Consider the following 24198-nt stretch of genomic DNA (forward strand, 5'->3'; position numbering starts at 1 on the left):
GATTGTATTTGTAAGTTGCATTTTATCTGTGTCGGGTTGCAGATGTTTTATTAGGCAAGACCAGGGGTAGTTTGTTCAATGTAACCTTTTAACCGTTGTGTTTGTTTTGCATTCATTTCATGAAATACATTGTTAGGTAGAATAATAACACGTTATATAGATTAAATCTCTCCCTAACCTGAGTATAATCTCACATGTATTCTAAGTACCGTACTATATTACTTTTAGGAGAAATTGAGTATATTTTTTTGAATTGGCATTGTATGCTGTCGGAATGACTTTACACAAATCTCTGTGTCAATGGACCCGTGAAGATCCGGGGTAGAACCGATCTTTAATGTTTCTCCTTCCTAATCTAACGTTATAACATTTCAAGTCATTACCATCATCTAATACACAAGAGATGATACCAAGACATATTTAAATCGGTTTTATGGTCTATGCGGTCTTACAATTGATTTTATTAGTCTTTAAATCTTATGTCTAGTACATATTTTCACAAACAGGGCTGTTAGCTGATATAAGGAATGTAACATCCAGTTGAATTCCCAGTTGACGCACTTACTTTTTTATCAAATAAGAGGACTGTAAACGACATACGTTAGTCTGTTAAACTTTCTACAATTAATGTTTTGCATAAGCCGTTAATACACGAGTTGTGGCAGGGATGATGGTATGGTAGCTCTAGCAGACAGATTGACAGTCGTTGTTACGTGCGTCACTAGGTTATTAGTACGGCATTGGCCTTGTTGATCGTTACTATACTTTGAGGATTTCTGCGGCCAGTGGCGGACGTAATTCAAACTTCTTCCACACTGACACCGCATCAAATATATTTGTGTACCGATTACATAACTCTTACGGACAGGATGGGGTGGTAGTTTACCGGACGACTCTATGTATATTAGGCGGCTCCTTTGATATCACCTCCAAACATACTTTTATTGAACGACACATAAAACGATGATACACAACTCGTTGAATATATCAGGGCACTAATTCATCTTTCATATACTTTGTTTTGTCTTTGTGCTGAATAAATCCACATATCAACGAAAATATGTAATACCTGTATCCACAAAAAAAATATACATATACAGGCTAGGTATTTGCACAGAGCAACACCTGCATTACTTTTTTAGTCACGCGTGGTGTGACAGACTGTAATTGACCGAGAGCAGATATCACCTGTAAATAAGGCCGACACTGTAATTAGATACAACGTATTAATGAAAATATGAAAATTATCATAAGAAGGCTGTTGCGTTTTTCTTTACTGTTACTATTTTCATACCAAAACTGGCAATTCATTTAAAAGTTGCTTTCGTGTCACAATATTCACTCAAGGTTTCGTCAATCGCATTGGTACACATTGGTGTACAAGCGCATGAACTCGTATGATACATAATTCCCATTGGTCAGTTCGACACCCCATGTAATTAAGTAATTATTTCGAGATTTCGTTAGTATGTGGGATATTCAGCCAGACGTTATGCAATAAAAGACGAATCGGTTTTTTTCCATTAAAATACGCGCACGCGTACTTGTATTTTGGATACCTTGTGTCACGTAATTGCCCACTGAAAGCCACTTTGCATTGTGTCAAAAACACATGTTTATGATCAATCTACCATTTGAGGCGAACTCAAATAGTTTTCTTCTTTTCTTCGACATACGTATCAAGACAACTGGTTACAATTCAAAGCAGACACGTCGGAGAACTGCCTAACTGTGTCCACGCGTATGTAAGCAATTCAAATTCAACCAGCACCAAATATAGCATAGTTCGGCAGTATATTGTTGTGAAAACCAATCGGCCGAGCTTCTTGGAAAAATACCCCGAACGAGGAGTGTGAGAACGCAGTATCACATGTGCTATATATATTCAATGAGTCATTCTTCAATGTGATAAGATAGACACAATTTTTTATGGATAACAACTTTAATACTGTAAAAAGGGCAGTATGTTATCCAAGGACAAGTTGCTATCCATAAAAAATTGTGTCTATCTTGTCATCCGTCAACTTCTAAGTAATGCCTATCAAACAAGTTACTTCAATGTGATCTTATTCTGTCGCATGATATCACCAAGGAGACTATCCTTTGATGTTGTTGAATGTGTTTAACAAACGGCTCGACCCTGTGGTTTCTGCACTGAAAGTAGGTTGCCTAACTGTTACCCCTGAATTACATGGCCTGTGTGTCAAGTCAGTGAGCATACACCTGACGACATGTTGTTTCTTTGTTCTTTTACGCCGCATTCAGCCTTGTTCCAGCGATATGACTCCGATTTGTCAATAATAGAGTCTGGACCTGACAGTCCAGTGATTGACATCATAAGCATCGATCTACGCAATTGGGAAACCATGACATGCATCAACAAAGTCTGCGAGCCTGAACGAGAAGCATAGTCTCTTTTTACTGCAACGGTCCCCTTACAACATGTAATAATACATCTAACAAACTCTAAACTCTATCTTGAATGTTTGCTTGGGACTTCATATGCAGATTTATTAATGCACAGAATTATTGACGGCAAATATGAAATGACAATCCTGCATTTAACTCGCTAAGTGTTTACAGTATGTTTCCTGACGCTGGTAATAGTGTTGGCATTGAGATATATGCACATATGCAAGCCTCACAAATCGCCTTTTTGGGAAATGCGGCGAAAACACATAATTAGATCTGTTAAATCTGTTACCCGTTATCGTGACGGGAATGTAAAGTCACATATGCCAGAATAATACAATTGGTTGAATTCGGGGATGGGTGAGACGTTCTGTGTTTTAAGGTTCAGGTAATGATGCAAATTTTACAGTGTTCAGTTCTGAACGGTACAAACATATTATGACTTCTTTGATAGGCATTTAGGAGTTGGAGTACTAAGTAAGGATAAGAATTTATGGATGAACAACTTCTTTATTACAATTAAGAGCGACGTTTCGGTGTAGGTTCTAACACCGTTCTAACACTTGCTTGATAACAGTGTTAGAACCTACATCGAAACGTCGCTCTTAATTGTAATAAAGAAATTGTTCATCCATAAATTCTTATCCTTACTTAAACATATTATGATATGAACCAATAGATGTTATGCTTCATGCGGTCAACCTTTCCTTCAGTTGTTCCGATTGATTACTGGATGCATAAATTACTGCATCAAACTAAAAACTTGAGAAATAGAGATTAATACACGTGTGTTTGTCAGATAGATACGCTGTGAAACAACGAGTTGTAAGATAAATGGTATCTGACTGGCACGAGTGCAGTAATATGTTTCTTACATTCACTAAAATCGCACATTTTTAGCGTCGATGCATTTTGTCAAGTATCATGATCACAGTGCCGCATTAATAGATAACAACCAAATGGTCTGAAGCAGAAGCAGTGGAGAACAAGTCGGCCAAAACTATCGCAGACATTCTCACACGCTTCATATGTCGATTTGGGGTTCCAGAGACGCTTATTACAGACCAAGGTCGTGAATTCTGCAATACATTGAAGGATGAGCTGTGCGAGCGTTTGGGAATAGACCACAAGATATCATCCCTGTACCATCCACAGACAGGGGGCCTAACTGAACGTTACAATAGACCTCTAAGTAAGAGCCTTGTTAAGTACTCAAATGAGGCGCAAAATAACTGGGACATGTATCTTCCTCAGGTGCTATTTGCCTACAGGAAACACGACAGACGTCAACCAAGAATGAAACATTCTTTCTATTTTACGTTAGAAAGGCAAGGTTGCCTGTTGAGTTGGATATACCTTGTGACAGTGGAAAAAGAAGTTCAGAAGAAGCTGATGATGTCAATGCATTAGAGAGCAGGATAAGTTCATTCGTTGCCTTAGCTGACAGCCTCTCCACTGCAACATACAACATATCAAAGGCTCAGAAAACCCAGAAAGAACATCATGATTCACGGTCTCGTAAGATGTCTTACAAGAAGGGTGATAAAGTGTTTCTGTTTAATTCCAGGAAACATTCTAGGAAAGGCGATAAACTAAAAACTCGCTGGTCTGGTCCGTTCATTGTAGCTGATGTACTTAACAAAGGGATGTATCGTCTTCGTGAAAAGAAGACAATAATCAATGGTTGTAATTTGAAATTGTACAAAGAATCGAAAGGAGCAAAGTACAAGTCAACTAATGCAGAAAAGAACAAACTCTTCACCCAGGAATCAAGCCAGAGTTGACAATCGACGCTCCCATTCAAGAAAAGTAAGTTGTCAGCAGAAAGGTCAGAGGATCATATTCAGCAAGGTTGTCAGGTTGGGGAGCCTACTGATACACAAAGCTCCCCGGATGTCAATACCACAACGTCCCGTGAATCAGCAAAACCAAATCATGTCGACTGCAGTCCGGACCCCCTTTTTATTACCCAGTTGGCCAATACTGGCAAAGGGAAAAGCAAGCTTGTTTCGCGTAAATGTCAAAACACTCCATAATGAAAGCTCTCCAACTTTATTACCTGCAAAAGCATCACCAAAGGATTTTGTTCGGATATGAGGTGACAGAAACTGCCTTTTTCGTTCATTAAGTTTTGCAATTTTTGGAAGCCAGAGCCTTTAGGTATTGTCCGAACATCTGTTGTACAGTTTATGGAGTCCCACACACATCTTTTGGATGATATATCCATCACTCCTATGGAAGAGTATATAAGCAGAAGTAAAATGGATCTTGATGGTACTTTGGGAACAGAGATTGAGATTATTTCCGCAGCTACAATGCTGAAGATGTCAATCCATGTCTATAGCAGAGTATATTCTCCTCTGGGAAACACAACAAAAATGACTCAAGAAGCCATACGTCTTGAGAATATGAGCGACCATTTCCAGCCAGTCAAAAGCACCGATACTACATACCCTGGAAAGAAGACCATTCTTCAGAGTAGAAAAAACATCAACCCAAGGAAGTTCTTGAAATATCTTCCCCATGATGTTCTTGACTCCTGCTAAGTCGACAACTTCAAGGACGCGCAGTTACTTGAAACTCTGTGTCATGGGCGGAATATCATTATCCAGAAATTCAAATATACCTACTACGATGTTGGTGCTGTAAATGAGATTGGTGAATGTGCACGCCGGGAGATGAATGCAAATCTTTTCAACATGCTGTGTGATCAGGTTTCATTTGAAGAAATCTTCAAATTACAGTACTTAACCTTCTAGCTTAATAGCTGACTTCATTGTCAGAAATGTGTTGAAGGTGAGGACAACTAACTACAGATTTCAAATTGACCGAGTAGAGATGGTTTGTGTAGAACTTATTTCTTTCATTTAAACATGCATTCAATCACAAAAAATGCAAACAGTGTTGTTGTTACATGGATGTCCATTATTTCCGAGATTTGCACAGCTAAATACAGCCTTAAAAATTTACCGAGATGGCGATGGTTTGGGAGTTACATGTATCGTTCTTGAATGTTAATAAAAGTATGCATTCAATAAAAAAGAATGCAAACGGAGTTGAAGTTACTTGAATTGATATCCCAGGAACAATATTTACATTTCCCTGTCTTTAATTAAAACACTATTTGTGCAAATAGGGTCTCAAAGGGTTGTACATTTGACTTTTTAAGCACAGAGCTGATCTCATTTTAGTGTTCTTACAAGGTCAAATGGTTATTTTATCTAGCACTCTTTTACATAAAAGTGGACAGTCTTTATTTTAACGAAATCTCTGTGATGCTGGGGAACAAATGGTATCAAGCATCTACAAAAGGAGATCCGAACCCGCGATTAATGAATTTAGGCAGTACCTTTTACAAACAGAGCCATCAATCCATCATCGACAATCGTGATAATCGTATCCGCCCAGACACGCGAATACAAGGATGATGATCGTTGATGATGTCATCAAGAAGCAGTGGGTCTATCGGTCTTGTTGTGCATGAATACCAAGTGATAAAACATGCCATGCGACTGGGTAACTTTGCACAGATAATTAATATGCATGTAGTATATGTCCTGCACAAGCACCTGGTGTTTACATTATATATAGTGGAGCATACAATGCTAAGATTGTCGAGGCTTTTTTTATAATTTTTAAAATTATTTGTTTTAAAAATAAAAAAATCACTTGTTGATAAACACTAGGTGCCTGTGATGTGCTGCCTCGGATATTCAATGACGGGCCAGAAACTAAGGGGAAATCGCATCACCACAAATAGATTCACCTGCAATCAAGTCAAGTCAGGAGAACAAAGTAGGACACTGCTGTAAATCACAGTGTAACATTGCTCCCTATCGTTGCAAAATATAATACGAATACCTACCCGAGTTCTGTCGCCTTGGCAGAATTCGAGCTTTGATCACTGCCGAGCGTTTTAACCACTATGCTGGTATAAATCGCGCTGGGGGCCAAATACAGTGGGGTCAAATTACTATATACTATTACTATATAAGTGCAATAAACTTGGATGCGACGTTAAACCCAATTTCATCTCACCTTCCTCTGCCTACACAGGATCGCAGCGCATGGCAAACAGGCTGCCCAATTTGGTCGCCTTTTACGACCAGTAATGGGATGCTGAGGACACATTCTTGTTTATCTTCCCCGGGTCCCCCAAGGATCGGTTTAGTGGAATGTGTTATGGTGCTTTGGTGTAAAGTGAGAGAAGTCTTGTGCACGTGCACATATATTTGTCAATAAGATGTGGTTGTCTGATATCATTTTTCTCCAATACCATTTGGGAGAAGAAGAACGTAATGGATGTATACATGTTAATTTTTTGATATTCTACTGTAACAGATAGTGTAGAGATGTGCATGAATCACATGAACATGTGTCTATCAGTCACTATCCAAGAGTGAAGATACCATGTGATCGCGAAAAGGTGAGCGTATCCAGCCCCACCGGTGACACCCGTCACAAACACATGCCAAATTAATTCCATTTATTACCTGAAACAACACTGGAACGTTCGGTACAAGTTAATACAAGTCAATAGAGGGAATTCCGTCCGGCATCACTGATGCGTCAATGGAAATGTTCTCAAAATGTTTTTTTTTAAAGCTTTACACTGGCCTTGGTTATTACAACCTCATCAAACAAATGTTTCCTCACCCAGATGCTTTTCATTGACACAGATTCTTAGGCTATCACATTATGCCGCATATACTCTAGAAAGGGAGGCGATATTTGAAAATAACAGATGGTTACGGACATACAAAGATGTACTGAATGATAGAAATACAGTAAACTACGGAGTAGAGTTGCCTTTGTCCACTTGTCTTTTTACATCACCACACCTTTATCATCTTGTGTACATCGCTTGTTTGACTGAACAATAAGTTCGTTATATCGGTCAGTTCGTTATAAGCGTGTTCGTTATAAACGTAGTTTACTGTATTTTGAGAAGAACAAGAAAGGGCTTGGTGTTATATGACGATCAACAGAGCCGTTTGGTGGTGTATTGTGGGGGTGCAAACAATAACAGTAGGCGAGAAGGCTGTGTGTAAGAAAAATGAACGCTTGAGATGAATGAAGGGTCTTGCCCCAACAAGTTGTGAATCATTCGCTTATACTTCAAGGCATGGTCCAAATCACCCTACCAGTGACATGAGTGGGTCTTGTTCTCTAATCTTCCAGTGTCTGGCCCAGTTCAGATATATCACTGCACGGAAGCTCGATGTGTGAATAAAGCCCAAAATAATACAGGTCTTAATGTTTATCACTCATGTGAAACACACAACCATGGGTATGGTCCATCGTCATAGTATTCTCCGAGACGTGACTGGTGAACATCGTTAACAACAAATAATCATGCAGATAAACATTTAGCAAAAGTTGATCAGTTCTAGGCGTAAAGAAGATCATAATAGTTTGAGTGCAATTTGCACACCTTTCTCGTGTTTGAATAGCAGACTATCAATGAAAACAACATTCCTGAAACCCTAACAACTACACCAGACACCGATCTTTTATGATCGAAGTGAAAATCCATTTCCCTTTTGTTATGGACAAGTGAATATTCATTAAATTCATGTCGACAATGACTTTATTTTACCAATGTTGACTGGAAAGTGTAACGTATATTTATGGCGTATTTCAAGGGTCTGCTTGTGGCAGAATATATTGTGTCAGTTGATGGATTCAACCAGGTGTTTCTCACGTCCTCGCAGTGCAAATGTCAACTTTTGTTTGCTATACATGTCAATATTTGATAAGGAACATTCAAATTCTTTTCAAATCAAATCCCTTTTAAATCGGCCATTATACATCAATTGCTAGTACTGGCCGCATTATAATTGTGGTTTTGAAAAGACAAGGCCATGGTGTAAACAACTATAAAGAGAACTTGCACACATGTTGATATAGAAGACACTAGTGTACAGAACATTGTTGATGTCTTAACACCTGCACCTGCCAACCACCTGCACAACATTTAAAGATTGTGGTGAACATGTGATATGGCTCAACAAGATAATTGTGATTAGACCTGTATTTCGTCATTAAAATAGGGAACGCCAATAGAAGACCTTCAACGATTCACAAGGACGTGTGCACGTCCGCCAAGTAGCCAGTATGTGTGATTAGCTGTGTGTACCGTGTAACGGGAATATCCCTAGCCCATGCTGTATATTCAGAGGCGCCACTGTATTAGTCATGTGTTTACTTTATCTTGACTAACTGCTAGTACAATACTAAAACATAACCTTCAGCCTGCATTCACTTATTCTTTATATGAATGTACTTTGTGTATGCAAGTGAATGTGACTGAAATGTGCATTGGATGTTTCATCACCCGAATTGAGATCAAGGCGATGTTAATGACTTCCTAGATGTTTTACGTTCGCGATGCCAACAATGGCTCCCGGATATAATTCATGTCATTGCAGATTTAATAATCAGCGCCCATTCATCTCATGTAAACACTTACACTTCAAGTCATGCTTAAATTATTATTCATAACTGTAACAAACTGGAATTTAGCACTGATATCTCCATTTACGTGTTAGTTTGTAAGCCAAGTTAATGTTTGCTATATGTGCTGTTATAACAGGGAAATGAAAAACGATATAAAGCTAGGATAAAAGGCTAACAAGTGCATTGCGCCAGAACGGTGTCAATTTACTGAGGGTACCAAGATCTAGACTATCCATTGTCGGGCTTCCATTTTTTTAGAAGGTGGCTGTGTGGATTACATCGCTGACTCTGTGTGTTGGCAAATAGGTGCCTCACTCTGAGATGGGACTCAACCCGAACAAAGGACAAAAATTTGGAAATTAATAAGCAAATGTCATCCCTAACAACTTTGCACGAAGACCATGCATAATGTAACACTGATCAAAAAACTTCTGTCAAAAATTACGAAATGTAGATACCAAAGGCTGAACTGCTGTAGGCTCGACATAAAGGGAAAGTTGACTATTGTTTCCCCTCTTGTGATGCAGTCGTGTGGGGGGATTTTCTGGGAAATACCACTATGGAAGAAACCATTAATGCTCCCCTCGCCCTCACACACAAGCACGCACGCACGCACACACACATATATATATTTGACACTCTATCCATCCTGACCAGTTTGCTTCATCAAGCTCTAGTCTCACTGTCAACATCAACGCCGATCCTTGTGTCACCTGCTACAGCCACATCAACTGCTTCCACAACAGCCTCGACACGTACACAGACGTACAGTAAGGTCTGTTATCGTGGGAGATATGCGGTGTTGAATTCACAAGAACTCCGACATGACCTCCTTTCTCAACAAATATAATACTGGTGTCATTGATGGGCGTGGGACACGAATTGACTGAAAAAGAAATCAGCTCCGTTTCAAAGGTAGCGTTTGCATGATTGAAATATGATTTTAGGCTGACAGTCATGTCTTTACAATTGCACTTGAAATAGTTCGTCCTATGTGAATAGACCCTCAAATCTTTTGTATACCCATACTACACAGAAAGAACACAAAGAAATACTTGAGCACTGCGAGAATAAAGAAAGACGTGCATTGACAATTCAATTCACTCAGAAAGACAAGATAAATGTTTGAATGGCGGTGTATTTTTGTCATCGCCCAAGTAGGCCCCTGGTTTGTACCTCTCTGTTACTGCAGAGATTCTCCAAACATAGTTGCATTAATGAGCTTAGGTTAAACTGACTAATGTTCAGAGCTAGAGTAGACTGGTTTATGGAATTTATTGGGTGCCGAGTAGATTTGGTTCTGATCGAATTGTTTTGCCTATTGTATAAGATCTGTCTTTTTAAACACTGATTATGATGCCTTGTCACTATAATCTGAAGAACCTTCAGCCCATGTCCAGACTTTGCAGCTGGAAAGAGGACAGTATGTCCCTAAGTGACGCAGATTGTATGATTACAGTCGCATTGACAGACCTTTCTTAGTAAAGTACAGACTCTCGGACTTTTTTTGAGGGTTTAATCCCGTCTGGAATAAGGTGACACACTCCGGCAGTGTGGATTCGAATCTCAGACGGGACTCAACTCACCAAAAACATTTGACCACTTTCTAAATAGCATTGTGAATTCATAGCTCTTGCCCATGGCAGCCATGCCAATTTACACTTGTCAGAGGGGTACACATTTTAAGTACGTGATCTAGACGACGAGTTGTCCGACGTACGTTTTGTGCATGCGTCGGTGGCTGAGTGGGTTAGATCGCTGATTTGGCAGTGTGAGTTCGAATCCCGGACAGGACTCAACCGCCCCCCCCCCCCCCCCCCCCCCCCCCCAAAAAAAAAATAAATAAATAAAATAAATAAATAAATAAATTAAAATATATTAAAATAGAAAAAATACGAGAATTAACTTAACTAAGAAATACATCGTTCAACACTAAAGTCAAAGTCAAAAGTTGATAGTTCTAATTAATGGTTTGGTAGATTTGTGGCCTCACATGTGGCATTATTTGATGTGTCAAGTTTGTTGATCCAACAATAAATGATAGTAAACCCTTACCTATAATGATTATGTCAACTCAAGCTTTTCATGTAGAGCAGCCAGACTTTCAATGAGAGCTGGCTGGGACAAAATGTGTTTATTTCAATTCCGTTTCCTCTTTTAGTTTGTACTTTCTACCAATGACAACATCATAAGGGTGGATGCACGTGAGTGTACCAGCAGCGGTTTTTACTAATTTGGTCTTTGTCAAGACGATCGGAAGCTGTCCCTCGTGACTGGGACAAGGCCAGGCTTGCACAGAGTAGCTGATTTGACAAACTCCAGTGTGGAGGGCTGGTTAACCTGGGTTAAATGGTACATTCATTGCTGAAACAAGTTATAGCGTGCAGTATGTATTTACCATACAATGCACAGATCGTTACGAATATATAGTTATGTATCAATGTCTATCCTTCGTCATAACACAATACAAAAAACATGTCCTGAGCTTGGGATTAGTCCTGGCGTGTAGATAAATTAACATGTTTTCAGATATTTAAACAGTGTTGCTGTATTTGAAGTTCACATAATCATGATCCAATTACCCATGTTCTTGACAGGTGCGTCAGAGGAGAATTAGAACCCCAGTGTACAGGTGAAAAACATGATGATTGTTTAGGCAATCTCAAGGCTAAACCTCAATTAGTTTTCCACAGAGCCGAAATTCTCCTGAAGATAACTGGTTACAATTCAAAGCAGACACGTCAGAGAAATTGCCTAACTGTGTCCTCGTGTTTGTGAGCATTTCAAACTCAACCAGCACAAATATGCCGTAGCTCGGCAGTCTATTGTGAAGATCAATTGGCGGAGCTTCTTGGAAAAAGAATGCGTACAAGGAATGTCAGAACGCAGTATCACGTGTTGTATTTTGTATTCAAGGGAGTCATTCTTCAATGTGATCTATAAGCTGTGTTATGATATCACCAAGGAGACAATCTTTTGATGCCGTTAATACCTGACAAACGACTGGACCCCACGATTGCTCCACTGAAAGTAGGTTGCCTAACTGTTACCCCTGTATTACAAGGACCGTGTGTCGTTCAGTGAGTTAAAAGCATACAGTGTGATGTTTGTTGGTTGGTTTGATTCTTGTGTCACGCCGCACTCAGCTATAATCCAGCTATATGACGGCGGTTTGTAAATAATCGAGTCTGGACCAGACATCCAGTGACTGACACCATGAGCATCGATCAACGCAATTAGGATACGATGACATGCACCAACCAAGTCAGTGAGCCTGACCACCCGATCCCGGCGGGGAAAGCATGGGTTTATGAAGACCTATTTCAACCCGGATGTTCAAGGGTCCCTCACAACATGTAATACGTCCAACAAACTCTAAACGCCATATCTGTAAGGTTTGGATAGGAATTCATATACAGATTCATTATTACACAGCATTGTAGTATCATTGATGGCAAATGCTAAATCACAATCCCGCATTTAGACACTAATTGTTTAGGGTACATTTCCTGACGCTGGGAATAATATTTGCATGAAGATAAATGCACATATTAAAATTTTCCAAATCGCTTTTGGGGCAATGCAGTGAAATACACATATTTGAATCCGCTACCTGCTATCCTGGCAGGAATGTTATGTCATATATGCCGGAATAATAGAATCGAAAACAATTAGTAAGTGTTCTATAGTACTGATGCAAATTTTACAATGTTCAGTTCTTAACGGGACGAACATATTATGATGTTAACTAAATATAGAATACTAAATGAGCTCCCGTGTAATACCAATTTTATGAAACGAGTGAATAGTTCTGGTATCTGACGAGCAAAAGCGAGTTTCATAAAATATTTTTATTTCATATTATATTTATTACTTGTCATTTATAATGTTTTTAGATTTATACTGTTGAGTGTAAATAGGCTGGCACCTACACGATCCATGGCATGATCAAATTGAGTTTAACAGAATAATACTTTAAACACGTCAAAAGTTGAAACGTATGAATCTAATATCATACAATGGTCCACCTTTAGAATTCAGGCGTTCGTCCCACAAAATTATCGTAGTGCTAAGGCTATCCCAACTCACATAATTTAACTGAGGCTAACGACTGTCGTTGCGCTAGAGTACGATCGCCTTGTGGAACGGGGCCTTGCACCTCAAAGTTTACAATCACGTCACAATACCCGATGACATAATTTGTTAAATTTTGTTGCAAGATCAATCGGCGAAACAATGCCATGTGACGTCAGCCTAGCAACAAGGTTGCTGGGGTCATCGTGTGTGCATAAGCTCCTCCCAGTGATCTACCATTTCCACACACAATGTCGTTGAATACGCCAAACACAGATTATAACAATACTCGTCACGACATTTTCTAAAGTCAAACCTGTCAAATGTGCAACATGAACGTGCCGTCAGCATGTTGCAATTAGGAACGTACAAAGGCGATGAGTTGCAGGGGCGCACAGTTAATGATCTGTGAAAGGGATCGCCCCATACCAGGGAGACTACCTGCGCCTTCTGGGGAACGAGGGCTTCAACTTCATGGTGTGGCCATCACGGTTGTTCGACCAGAATCAAATCGAGCACCTTTGGGTTACGCCGGGATGATATCTGCATACTGTCAGGAGTTTCCCACAGACGTTGAAGGAGCGTGGTGCCGCATTGTTTTACCCATAATTATTTTGTGAAATAATGGCACTGTATCTCCAAATGAGTGTTGACACGCATCAGGCAGTCAATGGCGAGGTGTTACATTGCCTTTGATGGCGCACAAAAAGGCACATGCCCTTATAAACATGTGATGTCATCAGACAACACTGCTTGTGGTAGCCATTTTGACTGGTACGTGTTTTGGCGATTTCACTGACGCCACATTTATTCCAGTTATAACGTCTGATGTCAACAAGGACACTATGCCTTCATCACAACTTTTTTTCTGTCATATTTGCAAAGTGGCTAACGGTGGAACGGTTGTGAACTTTCAGGTTTGCCTCAATATAATGAAGTAACATTTTCAAATAGTTATGCATATGTAGACTACCTCTGTTCATTTGTTGATTCTACAATCAGATTGAATAATGCTTCATTATAAATGAGGTAAATAAAAAAGATGTATCAATATATCGATTTGATACCAATAAGTTAAACATTTTCTCACAAACAGCACACATAAATACGTAGATAGCCTAAATCTCAATCCATGTTTGATGGCTGTCGTCATCCCAACACAATTCTATCGGTTCGATATCAGAATTTTATGCCACTTTCGGTGGCGACGATATTGACGTCTTAGCCCTCAACACTAACTGGCTTGATGGTGAAATGTCAACACCTGACAAAGGCATATTGTTTGCATCTTCACTCTGACGGCCACTGACAGCAGTAAGCAGTGCCAGGGATGTAAGCAACTTGAAATGTTTGGGGTTGAGGGGCATTCAGCTTGAAGTCGTATTACTCTTACCTCAACTTATACAGAATGAGTGAGTGAGTGAGTATGGTTTTACGCGGCTTTCATCAATATTCCAGAAATATCACGCGGGGTACACACGAAATGGGCTTCACACATAGCCATGTCAGGAATCGAACCCGGACGCTTTAACAAATAGGCTACCCGACGGGCCCCAATTCATACCGAAGCATTTCTTATCCACTGATACAGATGTACAAATGCAAAATAACTAACTTACTTTTACTAAGTAAAACATTATTGAATGAACAGTTCATTGTTTAAGATTGTGTGAAGCCAACAATCACTGTGGTGTCAATGCAAATTATTGCACATCAATTACAAGGGCAGTACTCAATGGAATGGTAGTACAATATTCAATGGTAGTATGAAATGTGAGAGCAGTAGAACCGACAATGATAAGAACAATAATCACCTCGCCGAAACAGTGGTCAAGCTTCCGAGTACACCAGGGTGAAATGGGATGTAATGTCAGTTGAAATGTGAGATTAGACGGGCAAGCGCCAACTCGACGTATATAGTCTAACTAGCTTCCATCGCTTTCCACACAGTGCTATAGCAGTCGACTGTCACGAGAACATCACAGGTTACACCAGATTTTTCTATAACATCCATTCATGCCATTCGGGTCGTTTAGAAACAAATCGATCATCTAAATATAGTAACTTCCTCACCACTGCTTACATGCAATAGTACTACATTCCTGACAACTAATCATTGTCCAAATACAATGCAATGAACTTCTACTGAATATCAACAGAAACATATGTAATACAGTTACAAGCATTGTTAAACAATAAATTACAGTGCCTTACCAGTGGCAGTATGTCGATGCATGGATTCGAGCTGATTATGAAGAAACCTGTACGACGATTTTACATCGGCAGCTATTATTCCTAGAGATATCTCTGAAAAGCCTAATGAATCTAATGCCTCAGTAAACCAGTTTTATGGCAGACCTGTGGAGGACTTGTCTCATGATTACCCGCTATCATTCAAACCGTGTGGTTCAAATTCACACCACTCATCCAACAGTCCAACACCGAGTCGACAATACAGGCTGGAATGAGTAAAGAAGTGTTCAGGGAGCTTGGCACTGCCACGTCATATGTATACAATGACAAAGTAACTTCAAATTGAGTCTGCCTCAGTAAACCTTTATGGCAGACATGTGGAGGACATTTCCAAATGTGATGCATCATTAATAAAACTGATGTCCGATGCAATTCATATTTTGACTGATAACACAGTTTCTTCAGTTGAACAATTGAGTTACCTTTGCATGTGTTTGTGCAACCGGGGGCAGGGTATTTTCACCTATTTTCAAACACATGGTATCATCTCAGTTGGAGGATATAGACCAATCCCGTAGACCTTTCAGAAGTATTAATTTCTTCTCGTGGCTGTAAGCCCACTTCGTACGTATTCTGTGTGAACAAAAGCTGTCAGACAGGTGATTGTTATTGTTGGTGTGCAGTCTATAGCAACAAGTAATCGATCATGCGAGAGACATGTAGAGCGCCTCAGACACGCCACTGCTTAGTGAGTTTACACTTGCCTGTATAACATGCCGTGAAGATATCAGTAGTTTTGAGTGTGGAATTCACCTTCTGTTTTGGTAGGATAAACATATCTTACCACAGTTAAAAGATATATCAATGACAATCAGTGCCGCTTTGCAGTTCTCTGGGTGCTTGATTCGTTAATGGTTCAAGTTAAGGATCAAGGGGAAATAACAGCTTCTGTGCAGGAATTGATGTCAGGTATGTCCTTTGGCGAATTTTCTTATCACTGCCCAACATGTCGAAATGTTAGTAGTTCGAGTATAGTTTGATTCACACACATCAAATGAGTTTTGAATTCGTCATGTACAAGAACCAAGGCTGAGAAGAGGGATACAGTATTAACGTTGGATCTATTATATTCAGTTAATTTATGGCGGTGTGTTCTGCATCTGCCTTCATTTCATGAAATTGTTTGTGAGCACAAACGATTATATTTGTAATCCACAGGTAACATGTATATTGTAATTGTAGGCAGCAAAATCTCTGTACTTGTATGTGACAAAAGCAATGAGGAGTTAACATACCGTTTTTAGTTTCAACACCTTGATTTTGGCGTCTGGACTCGATAGTTTGAGGTCAACCGTCACAGGGCAGGAGTATTCCTGGGCGCAGGTGGGTGGTCACCTATCTGTTCTGTGATATTCTTTTTCTATTATTTAACACATATCACTGAGTTGTAGCATAGCAACATAAACAATAAACATCTGGACAAGTTCACTAGCAACCCAAATGTCTGCTTATAAAATAGCTCAATAGTTATCTGCACCATTTGTCATCACCTGGTTTTGCTCCGACGTTGTCTCACTTTAATATGTTTTTAGTTTCAGGACTGTGCTCCTATTGTTATCATTCAGCGACATTGTGAACGACTAGTGGGTTATGCCAGACATTTTACAAAACAAATAATCCAGAATGACACAAGCCTTAGCTGTGAAAGGGTAATGTTACAATTCGAGATTGCTGTCATTTTGATGTTGTGAACATTGCAAAAGTATTGTGACTACATCATCCAGTTAACAGACATAAAAGACTATTGGGAATGCCACACTGGTATTGCGTAAGATGTCAAGTTGCACTCGATGCAATAATGTGGTGACGAAATATAGGGCACAAAGTACTGACAACGAGTTACTTTCAATCCACACAGAGCGGGCAATATATTTAAAGAAGTCACAAGAAAGGAATAAGACACGCGACGAACTTCTTAAGAGACTGTCAGCGTTACGCAACAGTGGTGGTGGTGTTTTGTTGATTCATGTAAACGGAACAAGAGCTGGGGACAGATGTCTGAAATATTTTGACGAGTTTGTCGGCAGTATAGTGACCCGCTTGCTGGAACCCGGAGAAGTCTATGCCAACACGTACAAACGTCAGTGGTTACAGGATATCTTGGAGTATTGTGCAGACAGTGCTGTATTTATTCATATACGCGTTGCAGCTGTGACAGCTGTGACAGATGTGAAAGGTGTAGCTACTGTAGATTTCAATACAAAGCTTGGCAAGGATTATGAAAATGTAATTCCCACAACACAACAACTACTCACTGTGCGATCACATCGACGCACATCTACCGGCCCTGCAATAACAGGACTAACAGATGACTCCAAGTTACACGAAGACGTTCACATTCAGCTAAAACGCTTTCTACCGAAACCTCAGTCATCTGACGAGATACAACAAGATGCCACTACCTTTGTGGAGTACCTATGGAATCAACTTAAACTAAAGGATAGTATAACTTCCATGTCAAAGATTCCTGATGGTGGATCCTACTATCTTGGAATAGGTGAACGTGTAAACACATCCGAAGACGGTACCTACACAACAGTAATTCCAGATGTACGTGGATTTGAGTTAAAATTGGATCAGGGAGAATTAGAAGAAACACTCAAGTCAAAGCTACGTGACTGTGTACTATTGGGTAGAAGTGAGAACACTTTCACTGATGTCCCTTCTGATCTGATTGCTATTGCATTTCACCCCATTCCATCTGATCATCAGAGATGTGTCCTAAGGGTGGCTGTGAAGTGTGTTGAAGGTGTAGTGTTCTGTGACAGGTGTGGACCGAGAACATACATGATGGAAAACGGACAAATTTGTAGAATGGAAAAAGGTATGTGGTTAGAAAGAATAATGTAAACCTGTAAACTTATTAGATGCTTACTCTGTTTTGAAATCATCTGAAGCAGTTTGTTCCCACTATGTCCGGAGAGAACAGCGAGTCCAAGGCTTCTTCAGGGGACATTCATCATTCAGGGGGTACACCAGGGGATAATCATGAAGTCCAGAAGGCTTACGATGAAGCAACTGATGACGGCAGCTCTCTTGGATCGAGCCCATACCAGTCTGATGAAGAAATCATCATGAGCCTGTTTGCCCAAGGAAATGACTCCACGTCAAGTTCTGACGACCAGGAGCCACTTCATGCAGGTATCACAAAACAGAGCTTATCAGTACAGAACCTGAAGGGCGCGTCACCTGCATTACAGGTCGATGCTTTGTTAGATGGAAGTTTGCAGGCCACACATATTTTGCACAGATGTACGATGTTAAGATTGTTGTTCATTCATTGAACTTTCACAGGTTTATGCATATCAAACACAGAAAACAAACCTAATTATCAATGCATTTACACACATTTCTGTTTTTCCATATTAGATTTTCCCTCGGTGGGAATTAGCAGAGACGAACGAAACTTAATACTTGATAAGACAGACCCCAAGAGGGAAACTGATCCTGGTAAGTTGTTTAGAGAATACCTTACGAGCTAAGGGGAATAACTATTATGGAGTATGTATCACTACTGAGCTATATAACCCTACTGAGCTATATATCCCTACTGAGCTATATATCCCTACTGAGCTATATATCCCTACTGAATGTAACATGTGTGGTCCCGAGACTTTATAATTATGTTATTATGTTATCTGAACCAAATTCATTACTTTGATCAGTTGAAGCAGTAGGATTACTTTTCTATTGTATATGAACATATGTCAAGCATGACATTTTAGTAGAAGGTAAAATCCTTTATGTCATCATCCAATGTGTTGAAGTGTACTGATGGGTGAAACCATCTGTGACTGTGTGTTTATGTTCTGCCGATGTCTGGATCTATGACTCAGTTGTTTTTAAACATTCATTAGGTTTTCGTTTCATTAGGTTTAACTGAACATGGTCGTGCGCATAGTGATCTGGTTGTAGATTTGTAGAATCAAATTGTGTCCAAAGAGTTCAATCATTTCTCTCCCACTTAATAATAATAATTGACATTCCAGCATTCTGATTTCCAATCAGTTAATTGCTACTGAATTCCAAAACTTAACTAATGTAGTCAATGTTTCACAACAAGTTAAAATAATTTATGAGCTAGGAGGAATTAAGGATTATCATAACACATCCAAGGGTGATTGTCTAGTGTTTTCCTCTGCACGTAGCTTACAGTTAATCTCCACACAAATGCTGAGGAATTCATGTTTCTATTAAATATCCAATGATGTTATTTTTTGTTTTGAACGGTCTATCTTTATGATAAATAAGCATACCATGTGACCATGTTTATGATAGTTTTATTCTTTCAGGTCACAGAATATTTCCCCAATCTGCTAAGAAGTATTCTGATGTGTCAGTCACATCTGCATTTGCATCATGCTACCTTTCATCTTTTCCTTTTACAGGCCGTGATAACAAGCAAGTAAGTGAATCTTATGACATCATATCAGTTGTTACATCCATCATGAAATCAATGTGGGAGGAAATTCCTAAGTGATGCAGGTCTCAGACGTTTACCACTTCGGTGAAACCAACGATGATAGTGCTGACAAGCCTAGAAACATAATCGGGGCGAAACGGGATTCCCACGATGGCAGGTTTCTCGCGTATCCAAGGGACGCAACTCTGCACAACGAATCGCGGCGCCTTATAGACGATGAAGAACTATTGTAATGATAACTTCATATCTAATATTTTGTATGCATCTCTTTGAGCCATGAAAAAACATTCTATATTAAAATCTACAAATGCTATCTCTGTTTAAAATCCAGATTGGGAAGGATCTTGGAATGATGAATCAAACCTTCAACACGCCCCAAGACCACCACGTCTCCTGTGTGGTTGTAGTTCTGCGACATGAACATGGGGACTTTGGAAGGGAAATCCAGAGACAGCTAGAGTGCGTCCGAAAACTGTCGCCAAAGGAGGTATGTCTCTTCTGCCTACAAGGAACGAGCGCTAACATCCACGTGTAAATTACTGAAAACATATCTGTGCTGAAACAGTGATAACTCTGACATCATCATGACTATCATGTAGTATAACGCAAACCCACCTGTCATCCGATACCAACACTGTTGCCCCCACTGGTGACCTCTGGACTAGGTGTCATTTGTAGGTCGTGCGCTATGATCACTCATGACATCCTACATTCAGGACAGACCCTTGAAGATCCGGGGTAGAATAGGTCTTCAGTAACCCATGCTTACAGTTACAGGCGACTATGCTTGTCGTAAGAGGCGACTGACGGTATCGGGTGGTCAGGCTCGCTGATTTGGTTAATGCATATCATCGATCCCAATTGCGTGGATTGATGCTCATGATATTAATTACTGAATTGTCTTGTCATGGCACGATTATTTACAGACCGTCGTCATATAGATGGACTATTGCTGAGTAAGGTGTTAAACAACACACACAAAACATTCAGGATAAATGGTGTTGAGCCCACCCTCAAACAGCGGTTATCGTTTAGGGAATGAATAGTGTAAGAGGATAATTGTATTTCACATCATAATGTAGAAGCTAACAAAGTACAATATGGTAGTATGTTGATGACACATCTGCCAGGCAAAGAAGCCTATGTCTTCATAATGTGAGTCAAAGTCAAGATATGCACATAGTCCTGTCCCCAAGCCATTAAATCTTTTAAAGTAAATACTGACCCAACATGTCATCTCCAAATCCATCTATTATGACCAATCTCTAAAACTTAACATAACATTAACGTATATAAGCATTCATCCTTTTCGATTTAATCATTGACAAATATGGCAAACCTTCTTGTTCCTCCCCATCAAGAAACAGCTTTGCACAAGCTAAATTGATATTAGTTCTACGTAAACGAAACATTTCTAAGACTATTTTTGTTAAACAAAATCTGAAATTGATGATGAGAATACGGATGGCTGAAGACATATTATGTACCCGGATCTTCATGAGTCCTTGTATATCAGTTCCATTATATCAGTTCCGTCAATCAGTTCCAATTGATCAGTTCAAATATATCCAAAGTACAGTTCCAAAGTATCAGTCCAATAAATCAGTCTAATTTATCAGTTCCAATACATCAGTTCCAATATATCAGTTCTAATATATCACTTCCAATATATAAGTTCCAATAAATCAGTTCCAAGATATCAGTTCCAATATATCAGTTCTAATATATCAGTTCTAATATATCAGTTCTAATATATCAGTTCCAATATATCAGTTCCAATAGATCAGTTTCAATGTATCAGTCCAATAAATCAGTCTAATATAACAGTTCCAATATGTCAGTTCCAATATGTCAGTTCCAATGAATCAGTCAAATATATCAGTTCCAATCAATCAGTTCCGGGGCGGTCGGGTAGCCTAGTGGTTAAAGCGTCCGCTCGTCACGCCGAAGACCCAGGTTCGATTCCCGACATGGGTACAATGTGTGAAGCCCATTTCTGGTGTCCCCCGCCGTGATATTGCTGGAATATTGCTAAAATCAGCGTAAAACCATACTCACTCACTCACTCAATCAATCAGTTCCAATATATCAGTTCCAATAAATCAGTTGTAATATATCAGTTCCAATAAATCAGTTCTAATATATCAGTCCAATATATTAGTTCCAATATATCAGTGCCAATAAATCAGTTCCAATAAATCAGTTCTAATATATCATTCCAATATATCAGTTCTAATATGTCATTTTCAATATATCAGTTCCAATCAATCAGTTCTAATAGATCAGTTCCAATACATCAGTTCCAATATATCAGTTCCAATAAATCAGTTCTAATAGATCAGTTCCAAAACATCAGTTCCAATATATCAGTTCCAATAAATCAGTTCCAATAAATGAGTTCGAATATATCAGTTTCAATAAATTAGTTCTAATATATCAGTCCAATATATCAGTTCTAATATGTCAGTTCCAATATATCAGTTCCAATAAATCAGTTCTAATAGATCAGTTCAAAAACATCAGTTCCAATATATCAGTTTAAATAAATCAGTTCCAATAAATCAGTTCGAATATATCAGTTTCAATCAATTAGTTCTAATATATCAGTTCCAATACATCAGTTCCAATATATCACTTCCAATATATCACTTCCAATATATCAGTTTCAATGAATTAGTTGTAATATATCAGTTCCAATAAATCAGTTCCAGTATATCACTTCCAATAAATCAGTTCTTATATTTCAGTTCCAATAAATCAGTTGTAATGTATCATTTCCAGTCAATCAGTTCTAATATAACAGTCCAATATATCAGTTCCTATATATCAGTTCCAAATAATCCGTTCCGATATATCTGCTCCAATAAATTAGTTCCAGTATATCAGTCCAATATATCAGTTCCGATAAATCAGTCCAATACAACTGTTCTAATGTATCAGTTCCAATATATCAGTTCCTATATATCAGTCTAATATATAACAGTTCTAATATATCAAGTTCAATGTATCAGTTCCAATATATCAGTTCCAATAAATCAGTTCTAATATATCAGTTCCAAAATATCACTTCTAATATATCAGTTCAAGAAATCAGTTCAAAGAAATCAGTGCTAATATATCAGTTCCAATAAATCAGTTCTAATATATCAGCTCCAATAAATCAGTTGTAATATATCAGTTCCAATAAATCAGTTCTAATACATCAGTTCTAATATATCAGTTCCAATATATCAGTGCAATATATCAGTTCCAATATATCAGTCCAATATATCAGTTCCAATATATCAGTTCCAATATATCTGTTCCAAAATATCAGTTCTAATATATCAGTTCTAATATATCAGTTCTAATATATCAATTCCAAAATATCAGTTCCAATTGGTCAGTTCCAATATATCAGTTCCAATTGGTCAGTTCCAATAAATCAGTTCTAATACATCAGTTCTAATATATCAGTTCCAATATATCAGTCCAATATATCAGTTCCAATATATCAGTTCCAATATATCTGTTCCAATATATCAATTCCAAAATATCAGTTCCAATTGGTCAGTTCCAATATATCAGTTCCAATTGGTCAGTTTCAATAAATCAGTTCTAATATATCATTCCAATATATGAGTTCTAATAAATCAGTTCCGATAAATCAGTTCTAATTGATCAGTTCGAATAAATCAGTTCTCATATATCCCTCAAGTATATCAGTTCTAATATATCAGTCCAATATATCAGTTCCAATACATCAGTTCCAATATATCTTTTCCATTATATCAGTTCTAATATATCAGTTCCAATATATATCAGTTCTAATAAAATCAGTTCCAATATATCATTTCCAATAAATCAGTTCCAATGAATTGGTTCCGTAAATCAGTTCCAGTATATCAGTTCCAATATATCAGTTCTAATATATCAGTTCCAGTATATCAGTTCCAATCAATTAGTTCAAGTATATCAGTTTCAATAAAACAGTTCCGATAAATCAGTTCTAATTGATCAGTTCGAATAAATCAGTTCTCATATATCACTCCAGTATATCAGTTCTAATATATCAGTCCAATATATCAGTTCCAATATATCAGTTCCAATATATCTGTTCCAATATATCAGTTCTAATATATCAGTTCCAATATATATCAGTTCTAATAAAATCAGTTCCAATATATCAGTTCCAATAAATCAGTTCCAATAAATTGGTTCCGTAAATCAGTTCCAGTATATCAGTTCCAATATATCAGTTCTAATATATCAGTTCCAGTATATCAGTTCCAATCAATTAGTTCAAATATATCAGTTCCAATAAATCAGTTTTAATATATCAGTCCAATATATCTGTTCCAATGTATCAGTTCTAATATATCAGTTCCAATATATCAGTTCCAATGTATCAGTCCAATATATCTGTTCCAATATATCAATCCAATATATCAGTTCCAATATATCAGTTCCAATAGATCAGTTCCAATATATCACTTCAAATAAATCAGTTCTAATATATCAGTTACAGTATATCAGATCCAACATATCAGATCCAATAGATCAGTTCCAATAGATCACTTCCAATATATCAGTCCAAT

The 24198-nt window shown here is 38.4% G+C and overlaps 1 protein-coding gene across 1 annotated transcript; it reads left to right on the top strand.

Annotated features, from left to right (window-relative positions):
- Window positions 1-16971: 16971 nt before the first annotated feature.
- On the top strand, window positions 16972-18650 carry LOC139458040 (uncharacterized). The gene is made up of 2 exons (XM_071239356.1): window positions 16972-18339; window positions 18568-18650. Exon 1 carries the CDS (start codon window positions 16972-16974, stop codon window positions 18046-18048), a length of 1077 nt encoding a protein of 358 aa, XP_071095457.1. The 3' UTR covers window positions 18049-18339; window positions 18568-18650.
- Window positions 18651-24198: the final 5548 nt, after the last annotated feature.

Source organism: Haliotis cracherodii, unplaced genomic scaffold (genome assembly GCF_022045235.1).
Source record: "Haliotis cracherodii isolate W230 unplaced genomic scaffold, xgHalCrac1.p SCAF_12, whole genome shotgun sequence".
Lineage (NCBI taxonomy): Eukaryota > Metazoa > Mollusca > Gastropoda > Lepetellida > Haliotidae > Haliotis > Haliotis cracherodii.